Below are 11,565 nucleotides of genomic sequence, written 5' to 3'. Positions count from 1 at the left end.
GTAATACCTTATTATTTGATCTCCCTATTAACCCATTTTAGAGTTATTTCAGTTTTTTAATATTTCCTGCTTTCTTTTTGATTGAGTTTTTTTGGTTGTTTTAATGCTTTGTCTAATCCGTGTTGGGGTGGGGGTGGGGGGTGGGGTTGTTTGCTTCCTATCTGTGTTCTGTACGATTTTCTGCATATGAAATCCAGGATATGTAGATCTATAGGGAAAGTATTGGACTGATACTTGCCTAAGGGCATGGTAGGGGAGGATGGTGCACAAGGAGAAGCTAACAAAGACGACGACGACCACTAGAAGAAAATGTTCTGAGATTGATTGCGGTGATGATTACACAAATCTTAATATCACTGAATGATTGGATTTTATGACATGTGAAGCATATGACAATAAGACTGATTTTTAAAAATAGATAGGCTGGAGATGAGAACTTTTGATGCAAATTTTTTTAACACTAGGATCAAGATATTGAAGCATTTCTTCCAAGAATTGGAACAAGAGATGATGGCCGATGACAAGGCATAATCAAAGCAATGGCTACAAAAAGACAGAAAGGGTCCAGTCAAAGCAAAAGCGAACTGCACATGTGCAAAGGTCGTGGGCAGCAGGATTTTGGGATGCTCGGGCATTTTGCTTGTTGACCTTCAGGATTGACAAGGAACACAAATATCTGCTTATTAATAAGGGCCCTGTTTTGAGAAAGTGAGCCAAAGCTTTTATTAGAAAAACTTCACCAGAAAGTTGTTCTCGATCACAACAATGCTCCTGTGTATTCCTTTCATCAAACCAGGGCAATTAGCGAGATATTTGATGAGAAATCATTAGCATCCACCGTACAGTCCTGATTTCGCTCCCTCTAACTTCTTTTTGTTCCTAAGCAAAAAAAATCTTGAAAGGGGGCCCACATGTCTTTAGTTCATAGTGTTAAAAAATAGAAAGAAAAGAAAAATTTAAAAACAGGACTGGCAGAGTTAAATTCCCAACCCTTCAGTTCCTTAGGGATGGACTAAATGGCTGGTACCAGCATTTACAAACATAGCTGCAACTTGATACAGCCTATATTAGTTAATTTTTTATCTTTTCACTTCACTTTCTACAAACTTTCTTTAAAATCCCCTCATATATATATGCATGGGTTCGATTTCTCTGAAGAATACGGACTGACACAAGAAGTTGTTATCTCTTTAGGCAGAAAAAATACCATATTGTTCTGCCTAAAATTTATCAATGACATTCCCTTGTTTATTGTTTTTCTCCCCCCTCCAAGAAAACATCATTGAACTCACAACGCTTGTCTATCACTTGCAACCACTAGCTCCAACGCCTGAACACCAGCTGACAGACACCAGCCAATGGCACACACATTTACCTAAGTGTCACGTTTGATGGGTCAAAGCCAGACAAAGGGACAGTGCAGAAATTCAGGGAGCCAGGAGGCAAGAGAAGGGAGGGAGGATGGGGCTACGGAGCCCAGAGGTCAATGCAGAAGCTGGACAGCCCTAAAATGGGATCTGGGAGTGGCGGCTGGCCGAGAAAAGCTGAGGAGCACCTAGATGCTGCTGTCCAAGCTGGGAACTGCTCCCAGGCACAGCTCTCCGGACCCCAAGAATCAAGCGGGCCAGACACTGAGAATTAACAATACGTGAGTCACAAGGGCCGCGACTTACCTGCTTCATGTTTCCATTTATGTTCACTCGAGAACGCAAGTGGTGATGACCTGTTAGATAAGAAGTGATCACCAGGGATCAGAATTTGGGTCAGGCCATTAAGATACAAAAAATCAAATTCACCTTAAAACAAGAGTGGCATTGACTCAGGTGAGCGATAGACGCACTAACTCAATCCTGCCACAACACTGACAGGCAGTCTGGGCGCTAGGAGTGAAGACTGAGCTGCTAAGGGTCCAGCCCCCAAGGGTGCCAACATGCTGCTCTCAGCGTGACAGGCACACACATAGGAACCCTCCCCACGCCATGAATGAATGCTCTGATTGTCCTACACACACTGTACGGAAGATGCCCGAGGTGCCAAGTCCCTTAAATGACCAAGTCCCCAAATAACTCAGAAGCATCAAATCCCCAAATAGGGCTTAAGACGGATGGGGGTAGAGTGGGGGAGGCACTTGGTAATGTTGAAAAGCTCTATTATCATTTGAGTACAAATCAAGTCAAGAAACATCAAGGGCATAAAGGCACCTGACACGCAGCCTCTCACTCAGTCTACAGTCACCTGATGAAATAGAAGCCAGCACCTCTGGCCCAGACAGCACAGTCAAGACGTGGCAAAACCAACCCAGCACACTCCGCAAGCCACACTCCTCCCATTACAACTCCCAAGTGCCCTCAGACACTGTATTCCCAGAGGACGGAGAGCAGGGAAGGCACCCTGAGTAAGCCAAAGACAAGGTGGAAGGGATTGGGTTCACCAAAATATCTCAAAAACACGGAAAGACTGATTAAGGGCCAAGAAACATTTAATGGTCAGATAGTGAAGATGCCCAGCTTTGTGGTCAACTCTAGCCCTATAGCATGAGGGCAATCATAGACAATACACAGGCAAAGGGGCACGATTGTGTCCCAATGAAATTTTATTTACCAAAAGAGAGCTGAATATGACCCCCAGTCTGCTGTATCCTGCTCAGGGATCTCATGCCAAGGTTTCTATTAAATGGTAAAATCTAAAGATTGTAGTAAATGAGTAAAATCTAAAACCAGTCACGGTGATTCTTCAAACACTTGCCACACTGTAAAAGGCCCTGGGAGTCTTGGATTGTGCTAATCTCAGGTGAGAAGAGAAAGCATGCTCTTTGCATGTTCACTAGCAGACACAAGGCCCAGTCCCATGGAGCAGCTCTTTGCTCTCCAGAGCAGCCATCTAGCGAATGCACTGAACAAGGACCACTCCATGGCAGAAGAGACGGCAAGCTGATGGCCCCGGAGAAATCACTGAACACCTCTAGACTCTGCCGGATGTAAACTGCAGCAGCTGCCAGCCTGCCATGTGCCTACAAGCGACACTGATGGATTCATCAGGATGTCTGTCAGCTTTCCAGGATTGGGCCCGGACCATACCAACCTCTGGCTCAACCCTCTTGTCTCAATCCAAGCCATGGGAGCCCTGAACTGGGAACTGAGGAGGGGGAGGATGTTATGCTATCTAATGTTAACTAGTCCAAGCCAAACTTTCCACTAGACGATGGTGTGAGAAAGTGTTTTGTTATTTCAACTCTTAATTGCATCAAGTCTCAGAGGTGGGAGTAAGGGCAATTTTGACATCGGGTGGTGGCCTTGATGATTTTTTGATGTTCACAGTGGGGAAGGGGTTGCCACTGACAACTAATGAGTAGAGACCAGGGATGTGGTTAAACACCCTCCCCAGCACAATGAGCATCCAAATTGCTATCCAGTGCTGACACCGGGAACTTTGACTCAGAGGGATCCTGCCACATAATGATCGCATATACAAGCGGGCTTCAAAAAGCTCCTCGTAAATTTCTATCATTTTTTTTCCTACCAGCTCAAACCTCAAGCCCATGAACATGGTGCTGTTAGGGGGCGGAGTCAGTTCCGACTCGGAGCAAACCTATGGACAACAGAACGAAACACACAACACCATCCTCCCAATTGTTCGGATGCTTAAGCCCATTGTTGTGGCCACTGGGTCAATCCATCTCCTTGAGAGCCTTCCTCTTTTTCGCTGTCTCTCCACCAAGTCTAATGGACCACATTATAGAAGCATGAGCTCCTTCTCCAGCGACTGGTTTCTCCTAATCACCTGTTCAAAATCAGAGAGATGAACTCTGTCCATCCTTGCCTCTAAGAAGCACTCCGGCTGTACTTCTTCACAGGCAGATTTGTTTGTTCTTTTGACAGTCCGATATTCTTCGGCAGCACCATGATTCATTGACCCTTTGTTCGTCCTTGCTCAATGTCAATTCTCACATGAGGTGACTGAAAATCCCATGGCTTGGGTTGGGGACTTCTTAACAGCCTTGCTTTTCAACACTTTAAAGAAGTCTGGTGCAGCAGATTTACCCAATGCAATGCACCACTGGATTTCTTGAATGCTACTTTCATGAGGTCAGAAGTTCAAAGCCACCAGCTGCTCTAACAGAAAAAGATCAGGTTTTCCATTACTGTAAAGAATTATAGTCTCGGAAAACCACAGGAGCAGTTTTACCCTGGCCTATAGGCTCCTCTGTGCATCAGAGTAGATTAGAGAGCAGTGGGTTTGTTTTGTTTTTACATTGAGTTGTAATCTATACAGAGGGCTATAATGCTTGATTTTCATCGCAAGTGCTACGGGTCCACACATTCAGGAAGCAAGCGTGTGCCATTTCTCTAAGGCAGGTTGTTAATCAGCCTTCTTGCAGATCTGAAGCCCCATTCTTCTTCATATAATCCAGCTTCTCTGATTATTTGGTTGGCATACAGATTGAGTAAGTACAGTGAAAGAATCCAATCTTTTCCTGATTTTAAGCCAGACAATAGTATCCCCCTGTTCTGTTTGCAAAACTGGCTCTTGATCCATGTTCGGGTTCCATGCATAGTCCATTATGATTCCAGAAACTGGCTTCGAAGAACACTTTGTCAAGTTGATTTGAGGTAAGAAAAATATAGCAGTGAGTGTTACATTTGGAGCCTTTCTTTATCTCCAGTTCTTTGTTTTCAGAAAAAGAAGAATTACTTTCCCAAAGTTCATCTGTAAAGGGGGGAAGCTGGAATAAATATATTTATCCTGTTTCCCTGAAAATAAGATAGTGTCATATTAATTTTTGCTCCCAAAGATGCACTAGGTCTTATTTTCAGGGGATGTCTTATTTTCCATGAAGAATACAGTACACCTTTATTGTTTATTGTTTTATTAAAAGAGACCTCGCACTTCCTGTCTGCTCTGGCTGTGCTGTGCCCAACAGTGAGCTGGGCGGCAGCGCCCACCACTACAGTCCAGAGTCCAGAGTTACAGTAGCTTCGGGGGGGCCTTATTGTGGGGGAGAGGTCTTATTTTCAGGGGGCTGTCTTATATTTCAGCGAGAGGCAAAACTTTAAGTAGGTTTTATTTTCGGGGGATGTCTTACTTTTGGGGAAACAGGGTAGCTGTGCCTTGGAACTCCAAAGTCCTATGAATCTAAGCACATGGACCAAAAACCATCTCAAACTCATTGACAAGTCTTTCTGGAGCCAGGTTGTCACATCCTGTTCCCGTGGAGTGGTCGGTAGGTTTGTAGCCCCATGTGCTCCCAGGGCTCCTTTCTGAGCATTTTCAAACCAAGCGAGGCACTGCCACTGTGGCCATTCTGAAGCACAGTAGGCCCATAGGACAGAGGAAACCTGCACCTGTGGGTTTCTGCGAGCTTCTTTTCTAAGCATGTAAGGTGGCAGGAACTCTGACAGACAGCTCTAGGAGGTTCTGCTGCTTTCGATGTTGTTGGTGGTGGTGGTGGTGGTACTTCTGTGAGGTTAAAAAGCTAAGACCAGATCCTGGCCTTTTAGATAGTGAAAGACAACCTTCTCTATGAGACTTTTCGTTGTAGCTGTACAAATAAATAAAAACTGCTAAAAATAACTAGAGAAATGGAAAGCCTACAAATTATTTACTATAAACTTACCAGACTGCATTACGTTCCAAAGAAGAATTCGAGCGATGAAGGTCAACAGAAAAAGTTAAACACTACCGGATTCACCTCCTATTTCTCCCCCACTAGGCTATCTCTAAGCAGAAACTTTAATGTTACATGATGCACACTTGTGACAAGAAGGCTGGCGGTTCACTCGTTGCCTTCATTCTGGTGGGCAGCAACACTCTGGGGAGCCCTAACTGAAAATGCACCCTCTGAACACCACCTGGCTGTTTTTTAAAAGTGGGCTCTCAAAACAGTCTCAGGCGTTTATTCTACCAGATCATCGAGTGAAATTTTACACACAGACGTTAAAAGACAATGCAGAAAAAGAATATCAAATCTCGGATTTTAATAAAAAAGGCAGATAATGAAGTAACCCAAATAATAAGCACTCAAACAGAATGCTGACATTGCTCCTTAAAAGTAGCCATTGGCCCCCAAAGAAAAGTAAATGAAATAAAAGTATCCAGGTCCCTTGAGCTTTAATATATATTATTTAATTATCTAACTATATGTATGAGTGTCGTGGTGTATTTTAACTGATGCTTTACTCTGTTGTTGCACATTTTCAGAATCCGTATTTCGCGTCTACACATTTCAGGAATCTTCCCTGGTTGGATCACAGACCAGTCTTCACCTTTCCCAGCCCCATCCTTGTCTTTCTTTCACAGTAAGCATCGTACACACGAGACCACGGGAGCCTGGCTCTGTCACGGAACAGTGACAAGAGGTCACTGTCTACACCTCAGGGCCTCAGGAGAGCAAGTGACTGATTCCAGGAGAGCTGGGTGTTGACGAGCAAGCTGTAATCCAAGTCTCCTTCTCAATTTTTGTTTTGTAAGCCTTTATGCATCTATGTTTTGCACGCATGTATAGAAAATATCAGGAAGAAAGGCATTGCAGTATAAATTGTGATTATTTCCTGGAGTGACAGGTTTTGTTTTTACTTTTTTTAAAAAATTAACACATTAAAGACCGGATATTTTTTTACTAACTTACCCAAGTGGCCAGGTATTTTTTTGGCTGTTAGGTTTTTGTTTTTGTTTTTTTGCATTGAACCATAAATGGGTTTACATCTCATCAAGTTTTTATCATATTTATTGATAACTTTGTTTTTGAATATAAAACGCCTCACATTATGAAACAATAATTTGCAATGTATGCAGAACATTTTCACTTTTATGAACGATCTTGTAAAACTAATCAACTTCATCCATGTTATATTGAATAATTAGAAGAATTAGGGCTGAGAATTTCTTCCTGTCTTTTTGTGTAACGGGAGACCCCTTGAGTGATTTAGGTGACGTTTTACATTTCACTGAGGTTTGATCATGATACGTGCACAAATCCTTGCAAAACCAGTCAAACAAATAGTAACTATTTGATTTAACCAAAATGCTAAATAAACGAAAAGAACATGAAGACAATCGCATTTGATACATTCACTACTGATGTAAACACCTAAATAGATGAAGTAGTTCAAATATATCCAAGCAGATGGCATCTGAAGACAGCGTGTAGAAATCACGAGTTATCTCGTGATCCATCCATAGCAGATGGCGCACGAAACGCGAGTAAACTTGGGATCCGTCCGCAATGTGTTAACTGCGTTAGTGCCATAAATTCACAAACCATAGTTCAGTCATGTCAGGAAGCGTTGGGCAATGACTAACATAGTCAGTTTGAGAACAGTGCCTTCATGTTTGCCCTCATCAGTATTAGCCCCCCTGCCCCCCAGGCACCCCCTGGAGTGGCAGGTTTCGATGGGACTTTCTTCTCTTTGTCCTTTGCTGTGGGTTGGTCTATGGATTCCAAAAGGTTCCATATTAGTGCACTACAAGATTGCTTTGCCAAATGAAAACAATAAGCTATATTCCATGTTTTCCCCCCTACCTCATTTCAAAAAAAAAAAATTTGTGTGATACCCTAACGAAAAAGCAAAAGATTTCTTCCAGGGTGAGGGAAACAAGAGTAGTAAACAAGAGATAAGAAACAAGAGTAGTAAAAGCAAGAAAACGAAAGGCCACCGTGATCGGCTAGCGTGTGTGCCCTCATGTCCGAAGCCCTGCCTGGAGGAGGCCCACGCTTGGCTCGGGGTTCCTGGGAATCCCTGGAACATTCCTCCATCCCTCCCTGTTTCACCCCACCAGGCCCAATTAAGTTTTGTTTACTGAAAGATAATGAGAACATTTTCTGCATTCTCTGAACATACTCCCAGACAGGGCAGCTACCTGCAAATTAACAACAACCGGCAGACTAGGCCCGGGACTGCCCACTGCTCGTGGGGTGAGTTGTCTGTGTGTGCAGGGCAGTGCAGCACAGTAACAAGAATAGGTAGGGCATCATCTTTCAAGAAACACACCTCTGTGGGCAATCTTGGAATGAACACCCAGGGAGGCAGTGGCCCCAAACACTTGAACCCTGTCAAGACCATGCCTTAAGAGTCTTCGGGGTCCCATCAAGGCAAAGCCATGCCCCTCTCCCCCAGGAAAGGCCCACGAGCACATTGCTTACCATAAGCTGTCATGACTCCAGCATAGGGCCCATCCACCACATTCCTGTTTTCATCTGCCAGCGCCTTGATGTACCTTTTGCTGAGGTCCAGGATCTGTTCGCACAGCACGGAGCTGCTTTCAGGCTGAGTTCGCTGCTGGATGGTGAAGTGCAGGAGCATCATGCCCCAAATGAAGCCAAAAGTCACGAGGAAAAACCCCAGCTTCTGAGAGGACAACTTCCAGGGAGTAAAGAGAGCCATTGTGCTCCGGCGTGTTCACAGGCCCTCAGCAATTACAGCACAGAAGGTAGACATAAGCGCATGGTGGGGCCTGCGCTGGCGAGTGGGTGGGTCTCACTCGGGCTCTTGCATCAGTCGACGTCCTTCCCACACTTCCATTCTGCTGTGGAGAAGGAAGAAAGTTAGTAACGTGGCCAGTGGGGAGATGGTGCAATCAACCAGAAAGTCCTGTTTTCCTTAAACAGTTCTAAACAGTGTGGTAGTTACACAATCTGTTGTCAATTTGAGACTTAAGAGTGAATGGGGTGGAGTTTAGCCTGTCAATCAGGTCATAGCTTGATGAACTCAGGCGCTAAGAAGATAAATAGCTCGCTGGAGGCGGGGCCCACACTAGCTCTCTGGGCCACACTGCTGCTGAACAAGACACTTGGAGCTAGACTAGAGCCATGGAGCTGGAGGAGCCACTTGGAGACCCCTGCCAGTGCCAAGATGCTTACATCACCACTGGAGCCACAAGACCTTCCACCCACTGGCCTGTGATCTTCCTGGATCTGGCATCATTGCGTGTGTTTTGTGAGTCTCAAAAGGACTTTATAGATTGGTATTTGACATATGGGCTAATATCACATTTATGTGTGGGATACAGATTTTTTCCCCAGGATATCCCCCCATATTATATGCCAAACCTAACATGCTGCTTGCTAACACTGGTCAACTGACTATACACTTGGTGGTCAACTGCTTATGAGTTATCTCCCTGAGGGTTATCAGTCATCTGGAGCAATCAGACTCTACAGTCTGTCCCGTCCTAAGTAGGGCCCACTCCATTGGGATAAGGATAGTGGATTATTCCCCTAAAGGAAAGACCAAAGACAAGGTCAAGCTAACTCAAGTGCGTGAAGGTTAGGCTGCCATCTTGACTTTAGTCTGCCCACCTTGTCACATGCATACCCCTAGTATCTCCCCTTCCTATTGTGTGTGCACACCTAGCTTGTCCCCTTCCTGTCGCACGTATGCCCATTGTACAGCCCCTTCCTGTTACGTCTGTGGTTACCTGTAATTAGGGGGACTTGCACACTCCCTAAGTGTATATAAGTCTTAGTCAGAAATATATTTGCTCTCTGCTGGACCTGGCTGCTGAGATCATGGCTGTCCGGGAGGTGAGCAACTGCATGCCTTATCTTGTCTGATGTCTCTTTCATTCTGCTCCTTATTTACACAACCTCTCCCTGGACCCATTCGAATGTGGGGATTGGTAGCCCATACTTATGAACTTGATCTGGACTGGGCTGGGATCCTTTCTCAATACCCGAATGCTCTTGCATATAAACCTCTTTCTTATACACATATGAGTATCTCTAGAAATTTGTTTCTCAAAAAAAAAAAGAAAAAAAGAAATTTGTTTCTCTAGTCCTACCCAGACTAACACAAACAGGACTTCCATTTCAAAATATTAGCTGATTTGATGTTATGATTCGGGATCTGTAAGCTGAGAGGGGAAATCTCTAAGATGGCAAGAAGCTGTGCAGATGCGCAAACCTTGCATGGCAAGGTGGAGGGAGATGGGAACCAGTTCTTACTGAATGTCAGCAAAACCCCAAACTGAGAGTGGGGTTGGCTCTCCATCAGGTACTGCGTGTACCTGTAATTTTAAAGTACACACTGACTGTTCCACCTTTCTGGCAAGAAGAGGTACACACGCACCTGGAAAGTGGAACAAGGAAGTGATGCTCCCTCAGCAGTCATTAGCCAGGGTGGGGGGCGGGTGGAAACCTCGATATTATTTAGGTCCTGCAGGCAATGAGAAGCTAGAGTTCTTTGGGCCACAGGTAACCCGTGCAGCACTGGACAGATGTGCCGAAGGCACCCAGTGTACATGGGAGTGTCGGGGGCGGAGAGGGGGTCACAAAGGGTTTTCAATCATCTCGAAGAAAGGAGGGAGAGAGACTTGAGCTCACTCACTCTGGACATGTCTTCAGAAAAGGCCAATGGCCACGGAAGGGCATCACAGTTGGTAGGGCAGAGGCTTAGTGAAAACAAGAGAAACCCTCATGAGATGGAATTGCCCAACAAGACCACATGGACTCAGATACACTCAGATCACTCGGGGAGACGGCACGGGACCAGGCAGCCTTTCCTTCATAAGGTGGCCATGAGCCAGAGGCAAGTGTAAGCCATCCTTGCAGTCAGTGGTCTGTGGGATCGATCAGCAGGTTACAGCTGCACCTCCCTGCTCACTTGCTCATGGCAACACAGGAAACTCAAAGCAGGTGGTAGTGGATTCACCATGGCTGTCACTTTCACCCCCACCGGGGGAGGGGCAAAATGAACACTTAGATGGCACAGTGTCAAAACAGGTGGCCAGTCCCGCTCGGATACCAGCCCAGACTTGGCTGGCGTCCCAAATCAGTGCTGCCCACAAGGTGGGGCCCACACATAGGTTACAGATGGGCTCCAGCAATGGGAAGAGACTCATGCCCTCCGGAGAGAGCCTGGACCCAAAGGCCATGGCATCACCTTCCAGGTATGGCAGGGATCTCCCAGCGGGGGCCAATTCAGGGGTATTTCAGAGCATGCACCCATTTCATCCAAGGACACTTCCTTCTCCAGCCACCTGGGAGGAAATGGTAGTGAATTTAGAGCAGTGAGTTTTCAGAGATAATCCATGGTGGCTGGCCCCACTCACTGCCTGCCTACCAGCAGTCACGAGTAAGTTGCTCACACGACTGCTAATAATAATACATAGTAAATAATAACTAAATACTAGTTATTTGATTTGAGGGCAGTGAGTCTGAGTCTTGAGTATGTTTCCGGTAAGGGCAGTGGCGGGTCCGTGCCAGAACTCTAATCCTCCATGCAGGCGACATGGGTAGATTCCTGGCCGACGCACCTCGTGCACTGCATCTGTCAGTGCCGGCTTGTGCACGATCATGGTGCACAGGCTTCACCAGAGCTTCCAGACGGAGACAAGGAAGAAAGGCCTGCCGATTCTATCAGTGAATGAAGACTCTACGGACCACGAGGGATCTAATCAGCAACTGACCATGGGGACGGGGCATGACCAGACAGCGCGATGCATGCTCCACTGCGCGTGCTGTGTTGTCACCAGTCCAGTGCCAAGCTGCGGGCACCAGCCAACAGCACCTTTCAAGCACTGCTCTAAACGAGGCCTGCTTTCGCTCACTGCAGCCTCCTAAGAGCCCTA

The 11,565-nt window shown here is 45.7% G+C and overlaps 1 protein-coding gene across 1 annotated transcript in view; it reads right to left on the bottom strand.

Annotated features, from left to right (window-relative positions):
- The window catches only part of MGAT5 (alpha-1,6-mannosylglycoprotein 6-beta-N-acetylglucosaminyltransferase), a 416,629-nt gene that overhangs the window by 293,464 nt on the left and 111,600 nt on the right, over nucleotides 1-11,565 (bottom strand). The window contains exon 2 of the mRNA XM_045287418.1: nucleotides 8,141-8,523. Coding sequence (XP_045143353.1) covers nucleotides 8,141-8,381 — 241 coding nt within the window. The 5' untranslated portion in view covers nucleotides 8,382-8,523. The remainder of the gene's footprint in view (nucleotides 1-8,140; nucleotides 8,524-11,565) is intronic.

Source organism: Echinops telfairi, unplaced genomic scaffold (genome assembly GCF_000313985.2).
Source record: "Echinops telfairi isolate 266 unplaced genomic scaffold, ASM31398v2 ScPeMD7_15;HRSCAF=58, whole genome shotgun sequence".
NCBI lineage: Eukaryota > Metazoa > Chordata > Mammalia > Afrosoricida > Tenrecidae > Echinops > Echinops telfairi.
Note: the sequence above shows the minus strand (reverse complement) of the source record. Positions and strands in the feature narration are given on the sequence as shown.